Source organism: Schistosoma haematobium, chromosome 4 (assembly GCF_000699445.3).
Source record: "Schistosoma haematobium chromosome 4, whole genome shotgun sequence".
NCBI lineage: Eukaryota > Metazoa > Platyhelminthes > Trematoda > Strigeidida > Schistosomatidae > Schistosoma > Schistosoma haematobium.
The window spans coordinates 30562967-30586211 of NC_067199.1; the positions used below are offsets into that span (position 1 = coordinate 30562967).

Genomic DNA, 23245 nt, shown 5'->3' on the forward strand with positions numbered 1-23245 from the left:
AGTTGTTTTCCTTCGAAGCTTATCACTGAAAGACCTCAAGCAATGGGAAGAACAGGTAAGTTCTGCTATAACATCGAAAGCTAGATTAAACAAAGTCAATGAATTTTTGGGGTCTATCAAGATATCAGAAACTAGTCTGTTTAAATACCAGAAAACGAGTCTTTTCAATTTCCGATAGTCTAATTCGTAGTAGGTCCTAATGGGCTTGCCAACCATGTAAAATCTGTCGACGCTTTGCAATATCATTGTTGTATTTTCCATAAACTATCCGTTTATAAAAGCTGTTTTATCATTGAATATAAGGTTACTAAAGATCATTCAATGCTATTTAAGACTTTTTTCTTAATCGAAACTCTTGTCCATCCATTTTCATAACCTGTTGTCGGGTAGCTATCTTATAGATTAGGTCATTCATTCTCATATAATAATATATATGGCTGTGATCACATTGAAATCATTTTCAATACAGACATTAGTGAAACATTAAACTGGAAGAAAATCATTTATGATAATACTACGGTTAGGCAGTGAACTTGACTGTGGATTAGAGCCTTACCATCCTACAAAGGTTTAAGGATTGACAAAAGTTTCGATCGGAGAGCACTGAAGGATATCGAAGTGTATATTACATGGATGAACCTCATGGAGCAATCGTATTATTCGCTAGTGTTGCAAAATAACCAGCAAGTATCTTTTTAAAAACTCTCAGGATTCTTAGTTGCTGGGTTTTCAAAATTCCATATACTAAAATGTCAGTTAGTGCCCTTTTGCATTTCAGAGTAGCAAAGCACTTAGTAATCTGTCTCTGGTCTTAGCAATCTAGTGCCCATATCATTTTCGTCAGAGACTGAAGGATACTTTAGTTCGAAATTGCCCAAGAACACATAATTCAAAAATAATCATTTGGTTTAAATGCACTTGACATATTAATATTGGATGTTATATATTTTGTTACTTCGTAATACTTTAGCTGTACTTTCATCTTTATAACGATTTGAGCTCAAGGTCGTGGTGGCAGTTAAAGCTTTTACACCGAAAGACATTCTTCTCAAGCTTTCTCGTACATTACTGTCACTAAGATAAATCAAAATGCTTTTGAATTTTAAATGATGATATTGTGTGTCTTAGGAAGTATATGATCTATTACTAATTTGAATGTACGTCTTCAAAAACTATTCTAGATGGGAATAAATTACATGTAATCCTCGAACGATAGGAAAGTGACACTGAAATACCTTAGATTTTCATTAGGTTTTAAGTACTTTTATCTCCTAATGTAAGGGACTCGTGGTTTTATCACCTTATTTAGTGATGGTATTTATTTTGATACAATAGACTTTTTACACTACTATCTGCACCACATATTATCCTAAAAAAATCTTGCTCTCTGGTTTTCTCCTCAGCTGATTGTTTACTTGATGATTTGAGATTAAGCTTGGGAATTCAGATAACTAGTGATCACTAGGTTTTCGCTTATTATGAGCGTGTTCTTAGTGATTTCTGTGATCTAGGAATATATTTTTATATTTTAAACATCTACGTCGCTGTTTTTAAAAAAGTATGTTTTCTGACCTCGCAGTTTGAAGCTTTGTTTTTTGGATGTTTTATGTGAATATGATCCCTTATTGCTGCTGGGATCAATATTTTGTAAATTTTCATCTGATTCTTAATGCCTTGTATCAACCGTCTTTTGACTTTATAATTTATTGAAAATCATTTAAAGTTATTGGAGTTTTGCCTGCACCTTTAAGAGTGTTAAACATGTTCTTCAAATAATACAAACTAAGTTCAATTTTGAATGAAGTATTTATTGTATATTCATGATTGTTTTTACAAATATTTCAGGTGTTTTGATATTAGCTTCATCATAAATATCCTAAAGACTCATATAATTGAATTTCCTGATTAATATATGAGTAATCATAAGTGAACGCTTTTTGTACGTGGTTTTTGTAAAGTACCTAAGCCTAGTCATTATTATTATAACCTAAACCTTGTATTTCTCATGGGGTATTTGCTCTTGACTAAGGATATCCAAACTTCCCTATCATCATGAGCTTTCCCTTCCAGTTTTTGCCAGGTCGTCTTTCTCTAATTCCCGATACCGTGTATTTTGTTGTCCGTTTCTTCCCCTAAGCCATGCAGATTCCAGGTCAGGGCTTGGTCTTTAGTGTGTTTCGGCGGTTTTCAAAAGACTTATCCTATCACGCTCCATGATCTTTTCCTAACTATTTTTTGAAATTGCAGCTGGGTTGCTGATGTCTTCTGAACACTGGGTCTAATGTATGTTTCGTAGGTGGATGTTCATATATATACTCACCCTTATGGTGATGGTTGTGGTAGTTACCTAGGTTTCGGCCTCGTAGGACGTCCTTAACGTTTGTGATGAGAATTCTGAATTTCTTCTTAAGTGACAGTTATTTTGATTTCCGAACGTTTTACAATCCTAGGAATGTTGCCACTGTTTCTTCGATTCATGCCTTGACATCTACATCAAATCCTCTTTGCTTATTAGTGTTATTCAAGTACTGAAAGGCTTTCATCTGTTCTGGAGTCTCGCCATTAAAGTGAGATTCGGTTCTTGTTCACAGAGTTTTACTTCAGGATCTTATCTTTGTGCTCGTGAATACTGAAGAATACTGCCTTAGAAGCAGTCACTTTACTGACTATTATCATCTGCGTCCAAGGTGAACATAGTATTGCATGCTTCTCCCAAGTTATTAAGTTCCTCATAATCCAATTAGTCTCTAGCAGTATTAGAAAATGTGAAAGTAAATAGCTTTTTAAGACCCTACTCTTCACTTCAAACGCATCTATGAGCTGCCCTATATCCACAACTTTGTAGTTCAGTCCTTCGTATATGTCCTTTTTCAGTTATTCCATAGTCTCAAAGAAGACTAGGTATGAGTAAGCTGTATCTTCTCATTTGTGAGGCTACTTGAAAGATTTTCCTAGTTTAATAAATTGTTCTGACATTCCACGCTGATATGTTGATTACTCCCCCGGTTATCAGAAGAGGCATCGAACCGGTGACTTCTGGTGAGTCTGGGCGTCATAACTCTTCCATATTTCAAAACTTCAACTTCCAGAACAGTGGATAAATAGTTTAAATATTTTTCTTTAGTAAGCGCTTTTTGGCTAATCTGTTCTTTTCAAGCCGAAGTTGCTAATGCTATCCTCAATTATCATTCTTTACTCGTACTTTGAACATATAGTAACCATACATTGACCCAGGGTGGATTTGAAATCTATTTATACAATGTTATATTTCATTGTGGTTTGTCATTAACTAACGTATTTAAAAAGGAAACACCACGGAATTTGCTATATAACGTGATCGTTTCGGGACGTGATAAGTTTGAAACGTTTTCATATTTAATATAACGAGATCCCGAAATATGGTTTCATGTTTCTAAGAAAAAAGTCCATAGATGTGTGATATTCGTAGTGCGATAAAAAAATATACGTAAAAATTTGCTTAGGATTTATTTTTCTTTTCCAAAACAAAAGATATTTGCTTGGTAGCAATAATAAACGTTTAGTGAGCGAACTCTTATGGTGCGTGGTTGAGCCCTACATAACTTCAATGCCTTCCTGCCAAGTGCTATCAAAGAAACTTGCTCTTACTGACAATAATTAGTACTCCAATATATGCTCTCTTGAGACATGTAATCTTTATGAAGAAATTTTGCAGGCCTCGATGGTTTTGTTGAGATAGGAAACTGTTTTGAATAAGTGTTTGGTTTCAAAAGAGCTACCATGTTTTTTAATGTATGGTATTGTTTTTTAGTTATTCTGGCATGGTTCATGAAAGTCAAGGACCTCACAAATCAACTCTTATTGAACAAACGGTAAAAGGAGCCATAGCAGGTTCGTGAGTGTTTAATAGTCTGCTAAGTTTATCACAGGTGGAGTCACTGGAGCAATTGAGATTTGCATCACTTTCCCGACTGAATATGTTAAGACACAATTACAACTTGACGAACGTATGGGTAGTGCCAGACAATATTCGGGACCCATCGACTGTGTAAAGAAGACAGTAGGATCTTATGGTTTTCGTGGTTTGTATCGAGGTTTACCTGTTCTCCTATATGGCTCTGTTCCCAAGTCGGCTGTCAGGTGAGTCTGTTAACATATGAGGCATTTAAAGTTGAAAGTAAGCAAGTTGAAGAGAGACGTAAGGTCAAAGATGTGACATATTCTCGGTATTAACATTTGATATACCAACAGTGTCAACCACTTAACCAAAAATCCATAGATTATTTCATGTAAATGTTAGTTGATTGAATAATCTTCTGGAAGTCCTTTACTATTAAAAATGATTTATCTCATAGGCTAATTGTAGTGAGCTATATTTGTCATCGATGTTCATTGTCCATTCTTCTAAAGTATTTTGTCGGCACTGTTATGCAGGGCAACTGTTTTCGACTTAAAAGATATATATCTTCAAACAAGGTGTCTTTTAGAAGATCGATATTGTGTTCAAAACGTTCCAAGCAAAAAAATAAAACTGTTACAAAAATACAGTCGATATTGTCAAACATCAAATTGAAAGCATTAAATGTCTACAAACAAACGATGTCAGACATAGACTGTATAAGTTAATATGCTTAATTTTGATGTGACAGGAAATTAACAATTAGAAATGAAGAAAAAACAATCGAATTGATGTGGAATTTAAACATGATTATCAAAACAATAAATATGTATCACTAATTTCTAATAATTGAATTTCTAACCTTGACTAATCTTAATTTACATCATCTTACAAAATGGTTTCATATAATCATTATCTACTTATTTAGATTACATATATGAATATTCACATCCATTTATTATACAGAGCTAACAGACTTACCATATTCTAGAAAGTTAGTTAAATTTTCATGATGCATAGTAATGAATCATGCTAACGTGTTTTTTTTTGTCCAACGTTACCTTATAAGCTAAACGGTTTTATCGTTTAATTTCAGAATTATTTCCTAAATAATCTAAATACACAATTTTATTTACTTTTTATGAGTCCATACTTTAATTTGTTATCTAGAATTGATTAATTTTCATAAGCATAACTTATCATAATAATAGCAAAATAAATAACGTTTTCATCTATTCTTCTAAGAAAAAAATTCAATTTGAGTGTTACACTTATTAATACCAAGGTTGGACTTGGTAGTTTCAAATAAATTGAGCGTTGGGTAGGGAGTTCATGATAAAAAAAATTTTTATTATATTCCAATGAGTAGAAAAATTGTATTTCTGGCGTTTTGTAACTTAATGTAAGCCACTTCTTCAGAGTACATAAATAACCGATAATTAGGTTAACACAAGTTTAATGTCAGTTATTTATTTACTCTGAAGAAGTGGCTTACATTAAGTCTTGAGTGCTACGTTTTATGATATACTTTATTACGTTTGTTTGTTAGATTTGGAGCATTTGAAGAGTTTAAACGTCATAATTTATCTCCAGATGGAACTCTTACAGCTGGAAGAAAACTTTTATGTGGTTTAGGTAAGTGTCAATGTCATTTTAATCCTTTTTGATCAAAAACTCGAAGTATTTTCTGTTCAATAGACGACTGCTATATTCTTTCTTTCTCATCCTCTTTTTCAATATTCGTGTGTGTACGGATGTCAATGTTTATCTATAGGATGGTTGGTTGCTTATCTATTCATCTGTATTTGGTATATTCTGTATTTGATAAAAAAAGGCTAACCCTTGATTAATTGTCTTTTGGCTAGCAATAGTCAGAGATCCCGCTACATTCATCTGTTCATGTTTACTATCTATAAGCTTGCATATGAACTCCTGAAATAGAATTATTCCAAAACATTGCATATTTGGCTTTTATTGCCATTGTCGCTTAATAGGGTTATCCTAAGTATTTTGATATGAAATTAGACGAGAAAACATTTCATGAATCCTTCATCATCACTATCAACAGAGTCATTGTGGTGCTACAGTTTCCTAACCGAATCCTTGTTGAAGGACTCCCATAAACTTCTTGATGATAGCTATAAACGTGTGGTCAAACGACGGCATTTCGAGAGAGAGTGAACTTGCTTCATATTTCGGCCTTACCAGGCCACTTCAGTGCTTTCGTCAAAACAAGGATTGACTTGTTATTGAAGTACAGTTCTTTCAAAGTTTGTATCAGATATTGCCATTATTCTGCTTCATTATTGCTTATTTTTGCTTACCGTTTTGTTCGGCCACAAATCTATTGATTTAATTTATCACCAACATATTCAAAACAACTTAACAGTTACGAAAATATATGCTATAGAATAAACATAGTTTATTAGATTTACTAGTCCATAACCCATAGTTTTCAGTGTAAATGACAACTCCAAAACTTAGTTCCATTCAGTTATAAAAAGACTGGATACACATACTTTCTAGGGTTCAAATATATGAAAGAAATGTGATGGTTGGGTTTCTAAACCAGGGATAAACATATAAAAGTAATAACTTGTTTAAATACCTACATAAAAGTGATATGAGGAGATTTTCAGGTGTGAGACAACACAGTTCGAAATTTCTTGATGCAAAATAGATTTATCCTTCATTACATTTTGAACTCGGTCTGTTTATCTTACAAATACTGTAAATCTTTAAATAAACCGTGGCCACTGTTCACAGTAATTTATATCTACATATTGACTCGCAGCTCTTTTATGTACTCCTTACTGAACCCTAATAACTTGATTGTTGTTTTATACTATGAGAAGCAACAAATAAACTGATAGTTCATTTAGAGGTACAATTTGACTGATTTATTTATCCACTAAACTTGTTCACAGTGTCATGTAATCTACAGACATCTAATAGTTAAATCTTTAAGGAAATAATATGGACTGTGGAAATTCTTTTGAATAATCTGCTTCTAACCCAGATTTATCCTGATTATAAGATCAGTTGGGTATATTAAAGATTAACCAAGTGAGTGACAGCATTGTCCAAACACTTATTTGATGAATGTAAAATAACTTAGATGAGAGAGATGCGACTCCCGTAAAACTTATTTTCCAGTCGCTGAATAGGATTGTGCCAAATGTCTTAAAGGGAAGAATCCAAGATCTACCTGTGAGGAGGATAAATGGATCTCAATCAAAAATATTTTACAATAAAACATCAGCATTGTAAAATAATGATGGTAAAAATCTAAATTTTTATTGGATAAGTGGGTTTTGTAGTGCTATCCGAATTTATACCACATATCTTACACTCTTTTTTATACATAATTATTACTTATAGGCGCAGGGGTTTGTGAAGCTATAATGGTAGTTACTCCGATGGAAACCATCAAAGTGAAATTTATTAATGATCAAACATCTAAAAATCCACATTATCGTGGTTTTTTCCATGGCTGTGGCTGTATCGTCAAAGAACATGGTAGGAGCGAAAGCTGTTAGTGTTAAATATTACGTATTCATTGAAACAATAATTTTGTAAAAAATGAAGTAGTTCAGTGGTTGTTTCAAACTAATTTACACTAAAGCTCTACCGGGAAGCCTGAAAGGTCAGCATTCTTTGTTCCCAAGTTGACTAATAATCGACGTGGAAGTCGTAATCTGTAGGCAGATCACAACTTCGTAGTTTCGTAGGAACTAGCTTCTAGCTCTAAAGTGGCGTCATTTTGTCAACACAACTATAAAGCTAACTAAGCAATTATAATGTCACATATGGTTTAAAAATCATTTCTTCATGTCAGCTACAGGTAAAATGCGGTAAGATTACATCTTAGATCTGCTAAAATAGCAGGGCTGGGATGTGATCTAATGGGCTTAAATAAATTAGAAATTTCACTTGAAATCACGGTATTTTTCAGTATTTATTCGCCTGCTGACCACCAACTGACTAAAATATTATCATTTCTCAAGACCCTTTACGTTCTTTGAATTCCTAAAGTTTTCACTTCCTTCGGATCTAAACAAATACGACTGTGTCGTTTAAAGTTACTATCCGAGATACGTAATCTGCTGTATTCTTTCACAGTTGAACGCTATCATGATGAAGGCTATCAGTTAGTTCTATGTGGTAAAGGATATGAGGATGGTCTGAGGAATTGGTTTCACTGTATGATTATGATTTACTTTTCTTCGTCATCCATTTTTTTAAGTTTTATAACTATAATTGTTATGCGTCAGTTATCTTGAAAACTTATTAACTGTATGAAATCCTGAAAATATAGTAAGGACTTTAGATAGTATAGAATTGGAATCCTCTTGTTAGGAACTCAGGTGTTGAATTATCGACAAAATTGTATGCATATTTGCTCGCCTCAAAATACTTGTTGTAAATGATTGTTTAGTCATAAAATGAATCTTTGTGCACACTCGACTGCGCGATACTGGATTTTCTTTGAGTTTACTATTTGGTATAAAAGTATTGTATAGAGACATGCCGACCAGGGCTGAAAAATGAGGTAATGGATTTCGCGCAGAATCTAAGAATCAACTGATCACTACACTATATCGTGTAAAATGTGAAGTGAATATTTCTTTGTGTACTGTTTAGACGATTGAAAATCATAACAACGAGGTAATTTTTGTTACTAAAGTGTAAAAATGACAGTATTAAACTTATGAAATTATCAAGTATTTTTATGTAGATGAGATATAATGTACAAATCAACTCTGTTATTATAATCTTATGTAAACATTGGTCCGGAAATATTTGAAATTCACAGAATGTAAAGTAGAATAATATTGTTATTGATCAGATATTCATTAAGCTTTACTGTAATATATGGTAAAATTTATATGCGCATATGAAAAAAATTAAACCAGTCTAGGTAATCTGTCGGTCAATGATAATAATGGAAAGGGATTATATAAATAATAATAGGTAAACAATGTAAACTAACAGTAAGGCGGTAGGTACCGTCGTAAATATATCGATAATGTAGACAAAAATAGGGTTTATACACAGTATTTTGATTGAAATAGGATGTGTTTAGTGTTTCCTTTCTTAAGAAATATTCGTGTATGATGAGCATGAAAGTTGAAACACGAACTGATCGTATAAAACGTCTCTGGTATAGGTTACAGTTTAACGGAGGTGTGACTGGAGGTGTTCAACGTGACAGAGTAACTAGATCATTGAAAAGTCCTTTTAATGCAGCTTATACTTGTTTATCATTTTCTAGTTGACGAGTGATAGTTCCTCAAATAAAAGATAATTCACATAGTTTTACCACTTCAGCTGCTCATGTGCATAAAGGTGAATCGGTCGTTTAGATGTACAACTTAACCTATGAGTTAGCGAACACCTAGCTTCTGGGAAATATCATCAATATGAACTTCAGATTGAAGCGATGCATTCGAATTTCTGCACATATTACTGGCAACCTGTTCAGTTGATGTTTATTTGTTTTTGATACTTGTCCTGTTATCGTTTCCATATTTGTTTTGGTTGTTACCTTTTTCGACCTGATAGTTGTCCACGACTTTTCTGATTCACTGATAAATTGAATCGAATTCGGTATGTTTATGGACTACAGATTGACTTGATTTATCAAGTCTCAAAAGGTTCCCTAGTCTTTGTACGGCTTAAGAATAACTTTAGAAATCATTATACAACTCCTTTTAATCACATGTAGTTCATCGTGGTCATTTGGTAGATAGAAGCAAGAGTTATTTAATGTTTCCTTTCAAATTTTCTGGATATAATTTGTTCTCGTCTTTTGCATTTAGTGGAAGCAATACTTTTTCAAGCAAACCTTTTTAGTCCTTGTGTTCTTAAGAAATTTGTAGCATTTTTATTCCTTCTTTGGGAGGATGAGAATTCGATAGACGTTATAACTCATTCCTTCTACCCTTTCTCTTCTTTACTATCTACGTATGTCAGCTAAATATTCACGAATTCTTATTACGTCATTTCCAATGAATTCATTTTTTGCAGCTTTGACTTACTAGGATTAATTGTGTAGTCCTTTTCCATTGTTACCATTGATCCACAGAGTGCCCCGATTGGTGCATATAAGTAAGCCCAATGAGGGTCCGATTGAGTTCTAGTCAGAAGCCGTAACCAGTGGGGTTCAACCGCATTGGGTGTCAGGGCGTTACGCACTGAAGACAATGAAAATTTGTTGCGCAATGTCGTGGATTGATGCAAGTTAAACTTTTATACTGTTGGCTCTTGGTTCAGTTGTTTAGAAGTTAAGGGTTCGATTCCTTGTCCTAAAATCGCACTTGTGAGGAGTCTCATACTGGGACATAACGACCGTCCAGTTCTCCCAAGTTTTTAATGATGGTCTGACCTAGATCAATTCATGATTTCAGTGACACAATATCGTTTGATTACATTTATTTAGTTAGAATTTTTCACGTTTCCAATTTATTCATTTTCATATTAGTTTATAATACTCTTCTATCACCTGTTGCGATTGCTATGATTGCTTAAATCATACTAAACATGCAGAATTCTAGTGATATAGGAATTCTATTGGAATTTAAGTTTGCTTAGCGGTTTACTTACTTTCATCTACCATATACACATTGACCTTAGTGATTCTGTGTACATTCAAAAACATTAAATTGTTGGACTAATTTGCTTTAATTAAACTTAAATTTTAGGTATGAATGAAATATTCAAAACTTAGTTATAAGGTACAAGTCGTAAGCAATTTTATTTAGACTCATTGCCATGTTGTTTATAGAAAAGTAAATCACATAATCTTCGGACTTACAATATACCGACCAAACTTTAAGTGCCGACAATAATGAACCACACCTACTTACTAAACAACTGAGTTAAATAGTCTTTCTCGATCAACCGATCTATAACAAAGGTTGAAGAAGCATATTAAGTAGATGTTTTCTTGAAACGTATGAATGACGAAGTTTGTAAATGTCGCGGTAATAAATTGCTCCATTAAAAGTCATATCACATTCCGTGAATACGTAATTGACAAGTTTTTTTTCTACCGAGAAATCAATTGAAACTTTACTTATATTTTTTGGTGATTTTGTGAGAATTATATTACAGTAGAAGAAATATACCCTAATCTGTGACATAAGTGAGAAAACAAATTTACCGTTATTTTTTAATATCGTGTTTAATTTTCCAAAGACTGGCAATATAATGGAAGTGTTGTCATGTTATGTTTTCACATTTGTCTAATTAACGTTCCATGTTAAGTAAATAAAAGAAAGGTATGTTTTGAAACCCATTGTATCATTATTATATCAGAAAAACAGATTACTTGGGTTGTATTGGATGTTTTAAGATCGAGCCGTAATGACAGGAAAGCAGTTGTATGACCTCTCGCTCTCTTTCTCTAATCCGATTACTGATCAGTTCAGCTATATTACCATTAGAACAGATGACCTTCTACCTACCAATTGACACATCGACCAATGAATTATAATAAGATATGTGACAACTATCTACAGGTCAAACGAAGAATTGAAAATTATTGAATATTAAAGTACAGTAATGCACGCGTTGAGTCAATAAGGCAAGCTAAATGAAGCAGTGTTGTAACTTGTGAACCTGTGTACCCTGTATATTGGATTAGCGCAACGATACCGCCAATCAGAGAGCAGCGAGTTATCGATCCAACCAGTGACGCATAAAACACATGCGAGCAGCCTAGAGTCCTGATTGGTCTCACTTCCTGTCTAGCCCAGCCAGTTAAGTCCAGAACATCAATCTCTGCAATATGAATCATTTATTTTAAACATACGGGGTTTATATACCAATCAAACAGACCACAACGTGGCATAAAATAAAAAATAACATTTGTACAATATTTGGCCAAAATTGGCTGTGAATGAGGGAGGTAGTGATTAACAGACAGGGAATAATCCAAGAATGGTAAATCGTACAAGAATAGTTCATAGGTCAAAATAAAACTCATAATAAGAAGGACATGAATATGATCAGTTTAGTTACATAACAATTACACGATAAAAATATACTCATAGTACTGGTCCATAAATGCATCCTAAAAATTACCATTCATTATTCTTATCGGGATATAACACAAAGAAAGTTTTTTTGCCTCTACATAACTTCTAATCTTGATGCTGTATCCAACATCTGATAGGCTATCCCACTACTTTGTGAGTTTAGTGCCAGAGATGTAGATTCCATGAAACATTCTCGAGAATACTCACAGACATGTCTTTCTTTCCATGTGTATGGAGTTGCTTTCATGTTTGAATGTAAGCTGATCAATCAATTTGAAATTTCATAACTCTCCTGATTATCTTATTAATACCTTCAATATGGTCTAGTCTATAAGTGATACATATTTATTGAATTCATATCGTCGTTTCTTAATGCACCTGTACTGATCATGGTGGGTAATACAGTAGGCAAACATCCAACATAAACTAGCCGTTTTGTGAACATCATTTACCTCATTGTTTATTATCTGATACATAACTCATGGCTCCATTTGTACGATGTATTTAGAAAATCGATCAGTGTTTCCACTCAATTAGGATTGTGAGCAAAGATAGTCAAAGAAATTATTAGTTTCAGTGCATTAGTCATTCTAATAATTTTATAAATATTTGTTCCATCATTGTCAGTAGATTATTATTTCAATAGTTGAAATCATGAGTCAATTGAAGCTAGACCATCATGGAAAACCTAGAAGCACTGGATGACCGTTTCGTCCCAGTATGGGGCTCCTCAGCAGTGCTCATCCACGATCACGCCCCCCGCGAGATTCGAACCCAGGACCCATCAGTTTCGCGCGCGAGCGCTTAACCATTAGACCGCTGAGCCGGCATCAGTGCCGGCTTAATCAGTTCTGTTTTCCGTTTAAATTTCAAGAAATTATGTTGAGTCATATGAGACTGAGTAAATGATCAAATCTTCATTAGTTTTCTTTTCATGTTGTAGGGATTACTGGTATGTACAAAGGTGTAACACCGACAATTCTGAAACAAGGAAGTAATCAAGCCATTCGTTTTTTTGTAATGGAAACTTTGAAGGATGGTTATCGACAGTATCGAGGTGACAAAACTACTGGACTACCTGTCCCAAAATTACTAACTGGATTATTTGGGATTATTGCTGGTGCAGCATCCGTCTATGGAAACACACCTCTGGATGTTGTCAAAACTCGAATGCAAGTAAGTGTACTTTTATCACAATATTTATCAGCCACAATCAACTAATATTCAGTGCTGATCATGATTTGTAGATCACGCTCCCATAATAGCCACTTGGTTAAGTATGCCGATATCGTGGTCTACGCTTACAACATCAGATTGTTGAAAATTATCTTGTCAGCCACATCGTAGTAAGTTTGATCTATACTCTAGATCAAGCGTATCCATATCTATACTTACCGTTAGATAACTAACACAAAGGTTGGCTTCGAGAGTTTCCTACTAATCGTTACCAACTGTCTAACACGACTACAGTATACTATCAAACACACTATTACAAATTCAACTCCTAATTTTTGTCGTCATGTATAACGTCTGTCTCTCCATTGTCAAAACTCCAGTTTTCTCCCTCAAAATGCATAATAGACTTATTGGTATGCATGATCCAGTCTAGACAGTTTTAGTCCAATTTTCTAGTGAAGACTTTGAGATTAAAACGCTTTTGCAACACTAAAATAAACCAAAATAGCAGCGGACTGTTGAAACATGAATAAAAGATTAACAATTCCAATCATATTAAAACAATTATATATCCAAATTAATAATCCATGGAAAACCTGGAAGCACTGGACGGCCGTTTCTTCCTAGTATCAGACTCCTCAGTAATGCGCATCCACCATCCACTTCGTATTAGTCATCCTAACATTAACGATTTTATTTTATTTTATTTGACAAACAACAACTTTTGATTCATATATTACAATTTTAAATGATGTACTCTACCTTAAAACTGGCCAATTTTATGGATTATTAATTTGGATTCATAGTTGTAAGACCTGATGAGAAATTACTGAAAAGAACATTCTTCGTTCATATAACTGTTTAAAATAGAATGAAATCATCGGTAAAAATAATGATAGTTCCTACGTTTCGTCTACCATTCTTGTCTGGATTTCTTCCGGGTAATTATGAAAGTTAAAATTATAAAGAAAGCATGTAATGTTTGCAGACATGTCTATTCTAGAATCTAATCTTAACATATTTATTTGTCTGTGCCGTTAAGTGGGAAAATATTAGTTAGTAAGCTGTGAAAATTGGAAATGGATGAAAGTATATATCGGTTTAATTGTATTTTATTAATGATTTCATTATTATAAGCAGTTTCTGTTTTCTGCCAAAGACACTTTAATCATTTTATCCATTAAAAGTTATTAAATGTGGAAATTATATTTGAAACAATCTTAGCGATTGAAATTCCACCGTTTCGTCAGTTAAATGCGAGACATGTGAAAAGTTTACGATGTGACTGAACTAATTGTGTGTGTATGTACATGTAAGATTGAGATATTACTGAATGGTATTCGTTGTTAATATGTTTTTATATGAAGGAAAATAAAAGTACAAGTTGAAGGTTGAAAAATTGTTTCTGAATCTCGATAATGTAATTAGAAGACGAAGATTATCAGAACTATGTGATATATTAGCGCATTTCGAACAATCTGATCACACATATACTTGTTAAGAGCATTTATATATAAAAATAAAAGGTCAACTAGACTGGAAACGGGGTAAGAGGAGATAAGGATAATAATAAGAGTAATGATAATAATGTGAACACAATTCGAAACCTAATCACTCTGGATAATAAGTCTGAATCATTGAAGTACAAATAAAAATGAGAATCATCAAATATATAATTGTATTGCTAAATATAACTCATATTAATTTCTAAATAACGATGCATGTGAAATAAGCAGGTTGAATAAAGAAAGGGTTCAATTATTTGTCAACGAATATTCGCCAAGTAGTCGCTAGTTGAATACCATCCTTTCGGTTCAGCCTGTTCTTGTTCGCCAATATATACAGCGCTTCTGACTCATGTTATCCTATTTACTAAAATCAACATCCAAATATGATTGGATTAACATAATTTGCATTTAATCTGATTTGGTTGTTAAAAGACTGTATATTCATTTGATGATTTTGATTTTGACTATTGCTCTGAAGAAGTCCGGACAAGTTAGCTGGACGAAACGTTGGGATTATTTAAATTTCAGTCGCTGAGATTATTTCAAATATGATTTTCACATATGATTAGAATTAACTTTTTATAAAACAAAGCTATGTGTGATACAAACAGGGTTGTATAGATAAAGTCCAAATTACTTTCTGATATGCGGTTGCCAAGACGTAGCTAGTTGCGTTCCATCATTTTTGTTCAAGATGTCCCTATTACTCAATATATACAGCGCTTCTTTTGTCAGTCTTTTATTTGTGGATACCAAACCCTTTCTGAAGAACTTTAATCCTCTTGAAGTTGATTTTGTTGTCTGTTTCTGATAAATATTGCGCAATTATGGATTTACTGTTAAGTTTCTTGAGATCAACCGACGACTTCGAAACCTATTTCAAACATTGTTGTGTTTCTTCAATCTCATATTCAGTCGTTCAGATGTTTCTACCGCATGATATTTAATTTCATATACAACATCCTGTTGCTCTTCTTTTAATAACCTACCTTTGTCTTTAACTAGACCTCATCATATCGTACTACTGACCAAGAAATAAAGTCTTTTGTTTATTTAGAATTTTCTTAATTCCAATCTGTTGACCTTCCCTGTCGTTAATGAGATTACAACTGTTATTTAAGATTTTCACATCTATAACCTTCGTAGAACAAATATGTCCTCATTGTTAGCCTAATTATATCTAAAAATTTGTTGATTTCCAGAAAACGATAGTTTTTATCGTTTAATTAGACCTTTTTTCAATCAGACGGTTGAAAAACGCTAGCTTGCAGTCAACAGATCCCATCTCTTGGCTCAATGCAATCCGATATGCTGTGTACATTTTCAAATATCTTGCTTAAAAATGACAAAAATGTCACCAAGTTACTTCTTCCTGATTATTCGTCAGTTGTTCTCTAATTTATCAAACTTCAGAAAGGACAAATAGCTTAGGACCAGGTAAAAATAGGTCTCAGTTCAAGGAGTAATAATTATCACCTTATAACATGAAGGAAAATATTGAGGGCGATGATATTTGTGTAATAGGTCATCTGCTCCATTGACACTTATTTTGAAAAATATCGTCTCAAGTCTCCAACCACTGATTGAAGTTGTATGGATTTACCTCAACCCCAGATTCTGCATCTTCTTGAGATAAACTGTTAGTGAATTCACAAACCCATGTTATTTGCCATGTTACTTTAGGTTATGGTGACTATACATTAGAAAACTACTGCTTCAAAGCGTTTATTGTCTAGTACGAGTTACTTGCTCATGGTAATTGATTCTAAAGATCATGTCCTTCATATGTAAATTAATACAGCGGTAACTGCTCTTCAGAATACTTAACCTTCCATAGGCAGTCGAATATCTTTTATTTACTTCAAGTATTTTATGTTTACAAAATATCACACGAGCGTTTTCTTTCTTTGAATTAAAAGTATGTTTAAGAAGTAAAACTTTTCTGAATAATTAACATTGAAATATGTTATTGTTGTTCCCATTTAATTCAGTCCAAAATAGCTTAATTACCAAAATTCCTGGTTTTTTTTACGTAGGGCCTTGATGCACATAAGTATAAAAATACACTTCATTGCGCTTGGAAAATATGGACTGAAGAAGGCTTTTTTGCGTAAGTTTATTTATTGATAACGGGTATTTCAATTTAAAATAATTTTATCTGACAATATTCGAGCGAACAAGAGCTAAATGACTGGACGATTAGAAACAGGTATCTACCTCAGACAATGAATGAATGGTTGCACAAGATCACGGATCGATTGAAGTTAGACATTAATAATATGGGATGCCGGCTCAGTGGTCTAGAGGTCAAGCATTTGTGTGCGAGTCTTGAAGGTTTTGGAATAGAGTCCCGAATGTGCGACCGTGCATGCGCACTGCAGAGGAGTTCCATACTGAGACGAATCGGCCGTCCAGTGCTTCCAGGTTTTCAATGGTGGTTTAGCTTAAATCGACCCATGAATTCAACTACTGAAGATTAGTTATATATTTATTGTAATTATTGTAATCGTCTGACAAGATGAAACCCGTCGCTATCTGAAATGACACTTCTATTTCCAATCGCGGTCAATTGGCTTATTGGTTACATCGAGTTGACTTCCAATCAAATGTTTTATTCGTAATAAACTTGCTGAAGGAATAATTATGACGCCTCATGATGAAATCCGAGATTCCTCAGAGTTCATGAGACTGATTCCCGTTCTAGCAACTATAGCAACAATTTTTATAGGTACTTGGAATGTCCTGACAGTGTGAGTGACCGGGAGGACAAGTCAAATAGCGATAGAAATGAGGGGATACAACTTGGCGGTGCTAGGAATCAGCAAAACCCACTGGACCCAAACTGGACAGCAAAGGTTAAGCACAGGATAAATTCTACTGTACTCCGTTCACGAAGAGGAGAATGCTCTTCACACTCAGGGAGTTGCTCTTATACTGTCCAAACATGCACATATGATGGGAACCTCATAGATGCAGGGTCATTAAAGCATCCTTCAAAACAAAGAAGGAGGGAATCACAATAAATGTTATCCGATGTTATATGCCCACCACTGATAGCAACGACGACGATGAAGATCAGTTCTATAAAAGCCTGCAATCTAACATAGCGAAATCCCTAGCAAGGGACCTGGCAATTCTGATGGGAGATCTAAACGCCAAAGTCTGAATGGACAACGGTTATGAAGATATCATGGGACGACATGGACTGACTGGGAGAAAGATATGAAATTGGTGACAGATTTGCAAATATATGTGTATTCAACTAATTGGTTATAGGCGACTTAATATTCCCACACAAACGCATACACAAAGCTGTATGAATCTCACCGGACCACACCACGGAGAACCAGATAGATCGTATTTGCACCAGTAATAGATTTATGTCATTGGAAGACATTAGAACCAAGAGAGGAAGATATAGGTTCAGATAAGCATCTGACTGGGGCCAAGATAAAACTGATGCTATAGAAGCACTGGACAATTAGATAAACAGAATTACGAATATTTAACGCAGCCTCCCTTTGAGATACTGACAAACTCAATGAATTCAAGATAACTCTCATCAACAGATTCTAGCCTTACAGGATCTACTGAAAGATTAAAAAATAACCATGAAAGACAGCTGGAAGGGGATCAAAGAAGCTCTAAGGTCAAGGTGTCAGGAGGTGCTTGACCGCAAGAAACATCATCATAAAAAATGGATCTCTATCGAAACCCTGAGCAAGATTCAAGAAAGGAAGAACAAGAAGACAACAACTAATAACAGCCGAACAAGAGCAGAGAATGTCAAGGCACAATCTGAATACGCAGAAGTAAACAAGCAAGCGAAGAAGATTAGTAGAGCTGACAAGCAGAAATGCGTTGAAGACTTAACAATGACAGCGGAAAAATCTGTAAGAGAAGGAAATATGAAACAACCAACAAAGAAACTGGCAGGGAAATATAATAAACCAGAGAGACCGATCAAGGACAAAGAAGGCAAGCCAATCACTGAACTTCAAGGACAGAGGAATAGATGGGTGGAACACTTCAAGGAAATGTTGAATAGACCAACACCACTGAATCTTCACTATACTTCAACTCCCTTGATTATGAGGAAGCATTTGACAGTGTGGATAGGAGAACATTATGGAAACTTCTTTGAAACTGGGGTACCTAAGAAAATCGTCAACACCATACGGAATTCATACGACGGACTACAGTGCAAAGTCGTGCGTGGAGGACAGCCGGCAGATACATTCCAAGTAAGGAGAAGATTTAGTCAAGACTGCCTACTCTTTCCTCTTCTCCCTCTCTTATTGGTCGACTGGATTACGAAGACCTCGACATCCGAGGGAAAGTATGGAATACATTGGACAGCTCGAATTCAGTTAGAAGATTTGAACTTCGCAGATGACTTAACCCTCCTATCCCATACACACTAACAAATTCAGATGAAGACAACTAGTGTAGCAGCAGCCTCTGCATCAGTAGGTCTTAACATACACACTCGATGGCGAAACTCCGGAAGATGTTGAATCCTGCTGGCGAGCGACCTATACTCCTCTATGACGGAAAACAAGCGTAAGTGATTATAATAGTACAAAGAAAATTACTAACTATTACTGTTCGAATACCACTGTCTGTCAAGCAAGTTAATAAAACGGCTGAACAAAATTTAATTATAATCGAAATCGATTGTAGGAGAATTGCTATAGTCCTATTGTTCCAAATTTACCATTAATTATTTACAGTTGATGAATCACTGAGTAATGACCAATGTCACGCATATCAAGTTCTTGTTCGTGCTGATCGAATGCTATCGATCATATTGAAATATGGCCGTTAGCCTAATTGACCCGACATCGCGTGCACTTTGTTGAAATGTAAAATGGTCACTGAAGGTAGTCTATAGGAAACCCTGGACCTAGGCTTCGTGTTATTTGGCAGTTGTCAGCAAAGTGTAACTATGATTTTCAGGGAACTGGTACACGTTGCTGACGAATGTCAAATAAAACGAAACCTGGGCTCAGGATTTTCTATTAACTACTTCCATCTACCATTTTGATCAATTATCCCTGTTTTACTCTTATTTTGAATCACCTCTGAATAAGTTACGTGCACACTGTAGACATACTGGGTTTATATATCAAACAAACATATCGCAACGCCATATAGAATAGGAAATAACATTTGTACATGATAAAGCCAAAAAGTGAATGTGAACGTGGGAGGTAGTAGTCAATCAACTGAACATAGATTAAGAACAATAAATCGTACAATAATAAATTATAGGTCAAAATAAAGCTTATAATAAGAGGAATATAAATATACATAATCTAATTATTGAATAGTTATACCACAAGAATGTATAGATAATATTAGTCAATTAATATATCTCAGAAGTTACTCGTGATTTAATCTTCGCTCGGATATAACAATATTTATGTAAAACTAAATTTGAAATAGTAATTCCAACATTTCGTTCAGAAATCTTGTCTGAACTTCTTCAGTGTAACAGACAAAATCAAAATTATGAAAGAATATTTAACGCTTAAATATAGAATCAAATCTACACTAATTGTTTATTTAATCATATTCAAAGGTCAACATTAGTAAATAAGACAGCATGAGTCAGTGAGATTTGAATCATGTGAAAAGTTCACAATGTGAAAATAAATGTTTGTGTAACTTTGGACTAATAATAGTTAATATCCGGTGAACTAATTCTAATCATTTGTTTATTAAAAGTAATAATAAAAGTGCATATTGAAAATGTTCCCAATACTTCGATGTGTATGCAAAATGGAAATTATCAAATACATAGATATCAATGCCAAGGTTAGACTTGATAATTACAAATAAATTGAGCATTGGGTAAAAAGTTTATAATAAATATATCTTTGTTATATCCCAATGGATAGAAAAATTGTATTTCTGATGTAAACCATTTCTTCAGTGCAAATAAATAACCGAATTCAGCTATTTATTTGCTCTAATGAAGTGGCTTACATTAAGTCACGAAACACCAGAAATACAATTTTTATGCCCATTGGGATATAACGAAATTATATTTATTATCATCAAATACATAGGTGTGATTTTCAAATATTCAAATTAATTTTGGTCGGAACTGTGCTGGATGTGACATAAACAGGGTGGATATACATACGATCCAGTTACTTATGAATGATAATTTGTCAACAGTGGGACTACTTGGATACCATCTCTCCTGTTCAAGATATTCTGATTATACAGTGCTTCTGCTGTCAGTCTTTCTCTGTTCGTGCCAAACCCTTTCTGAAGTATTTTTTCGCTTCAAAATACTTATTTTATCGTAATCACTAAAGCCAGTTTCTAAATATGACTGGATAAGCAGTTAGTGTAGATTTGATTCTATATTTAAGCGTTAAATATTCTTTCATAATTTTGATTTTAACTGTTACACTGAAGACGTTCAGACAAGATTTCTGAATGAAACGTTGGAATCCTTTACATGGCGATCATTGAAATTATTTCAAATTTAATTTTGCGCAAATGCTGTTTTCCATGTACTCGGTGCTCGATTTCTGTCAAACTATTCGTCTAAATATTGACTAACATTTGTGTAACTTAAAATAAGAGGATTTCAGTGTGAATGTTTAAAATCCCAGATATCTCAAAGAATATTTGAATAGACCTGTGCATATTGTCCTTCCACTTTATATGTATGTATTATATCGAGAAAAAACCTCTGTAATATTAATTATAATCATGATATAAAAACGAGTATGTCTTTACGGGAACATGTACTTAACCGGTTCCAACTCATTATTTATCATTAATAGATGAATTAATTGTAACAATTTTGTTATTTTCATGCATGTTTAATAAAATTTTGAAGTGAACGACAAGTATTTCTTACATTTTAGTTTATTTCTTTGTATTCTCTCTTAATATACATTTTCTTATTGCATACTTATATTTTTTTCTGTTTACAGTTTCTATAAAGGTACTGTACCTAGACTAGGTCGTGTCTGTTTAGATGTTTGTATCAGTTTCATGATTTACGATTCATTTATGGAGAGTTTTCACAAAGTATGGGACACAAAGAAATCTTAAAATATTTTCATATTTATGCATTTATACTATTCTTGGTTGTGATGAAATTCTTCTCATATATATATATAGGAAATAGTAATTTTAAAGCACAATAGTCCATTCACTTTTTATTTACATTTGAATCTGATAAAAAAATATTTGAATAAAGAAGTAGATGGAGAAGATGAATACACTTGTTCTATCCAATTACTTATCTATGTATTTATCCATACACATATTTAGATAAATCATTCCAAGCTTTATTTATATATTCCTCATATGGTTGTGCTAATCTTCTTTGGTTGTGCAATAATTCATACAAAAATCGGTGATATGTTATTATTCTTTCGAAATACATAGATTGTCGAATTTATTTCTGTTTATCTACAATCGATTATTGCATGTTTTTTTTATATAAGAAACAAACTTTACTCTTCCTTTCCATTTTTTTTCTTGTTTGATTTATTCCTTTTCTCAATGAATTTTCTTTTCTTTTGAAAAGAAAAAACAATCTATTGTTCACTATTGAAAACTTCTACCAGTTTGATGATATCGATTTTTATGAGTTAACTTATTCGCACTTGGATCAAATATGATTGCAGTTTTTTAATCTCTTTCAATATGTATATCTATGTCATTATTTATTTATTTGTTTATTCACTAAATGGTTATTATTATTATTATTGATATAGGTATCTTTATTTATAAACTGTTCTAATCAATGTCAAATTACACCCAATAAATGTTTACTATATACATCTCATGTTTAAACTTGTTTTATGTAAAGGGTTACTGTTAGATACCTTACTCACATTGTTTTCGTGTATTCACTTTCGTTTACTTGCACTGAGTCATTATGATGTGACAGGGAGTGCTGTTATTAATTTAATAGAATTTACTAAAATGATTGGAGTGACAATTATACTCACGGAGCCAATATCGAAACCCTAATCGAATAAATTTCAAAAGACATCATGACTATCTAACTGATTGAGTGTATGGTTAAACATTTGATAAGTAATGATCAATGTGATGTTAAACAAACAGTGGTTTTTGCATTATTGTATGATATGATTGCTTTGGTAATTTGTTTACCTTCAAAATTCGGCTTACTGAAGCAATATGTTTAGTGAAATGGGAATGAAATCTCTCGGAAAATGTGATTGTCTTCTAGTTCAAACTCTTTTCAACCATCTCTTACATCGAATTAATTAATTTTAGAGCAATTAATTGCATAACACTAGGGGCTAAAAGCTTTATCGATTGTTGATCAAGCTTGATGACTGCTGTTATTCGTACTGACAACAATTAATGAGTGTGCGAATTGAATATTTCAGTTGATATTCTTAGCGAAATATTCAGACAGAAAATCGGTTTCAAATGCAATAATAATAGTACCACAGATTTATTAACAGCAGATATTATTAGCTTTCTTAGCAACGGAAATAGTCAGGCATCAAAAGAATAAATAGGACTTCTCAGCGGTTGGAAAGAAGAGCCCAGAACAAAGCAGGTTGAAGATTCCTAGTCGGCTGCCTATGCCTTCATAGGGAGTAACAGATGTAAGTAATTCATTGTTAATA

The 23245-nt window shown here is 33.5% G+C and overlaps 1 protein-coding gene across 2 annotated transcripts; it reads left to right on the forward strand.

Moving 5' to 3' along the window:
- The first annotated feature begins 969 nt into the window (after positions 1-969).
- Positions 970-22538, forward strand: MS3_00007841 (uncharacterized protein). 2 transcript variants are annotated; one of them, XM_012936884.3, is made up of 8 exons: positions 970-1157; positions 3791-3870; positions 3909-4119; positions 5427-5512; positions 7259-7396; positions 12863-13095; positions 16640-16713; positions 21563-22538. In XM_012936884.3, the coding sequence occupies exons 2-8, from the start codon at positions 3801-3803 to the stop codon at positions 21681-21683; spliced, it is 933 nt and encodes a 310-aa protein (XP_012792338.1). In that variant the 5' UTR covers positions 970-1157; positions 3791-3800; the 3' UTR covers positions 21684-22538. The 2 variants fall into 2 exon arrangements, with proteins under 2 accessions (XP_012792338.1, XP_051066749.1); XM_051216185.1 differs by having other exon boundaries at positions 970-3870; positions 7259-13095.
- The last annotated feature ends 707 nt before the right edge of the window (positions 22539-23245 follow it).

What these genes read in the sequence shown, in the direction of transcription:
- MS3_00007841 (XM_012936884.3), top strand. Translation starts at nt 3,801, where the DNA reads ATGGTTCATGAAAGTCAAGGACCTCACAAATCAACTCTTATTGAACAA. An exon ending in GTTCCCAAGTCGGCTGTCAG is followed by an intron (nt 4,120 to 5,426) that starts GTGAGTCTGTTA and finishes TTTGTTTGTTAG; the next exon opens with ATTTGGAGCATTTGAAGAGT. An exon ending in ACTGAAGAAGGCTTTTTTGC is followed by an intron (nt 16,714 to 21,562) that starts GTAAGTTTATTT and finishes TTCTGTTTACAG; the next exon opens with TTTCTATAAAGGTACTGTAC.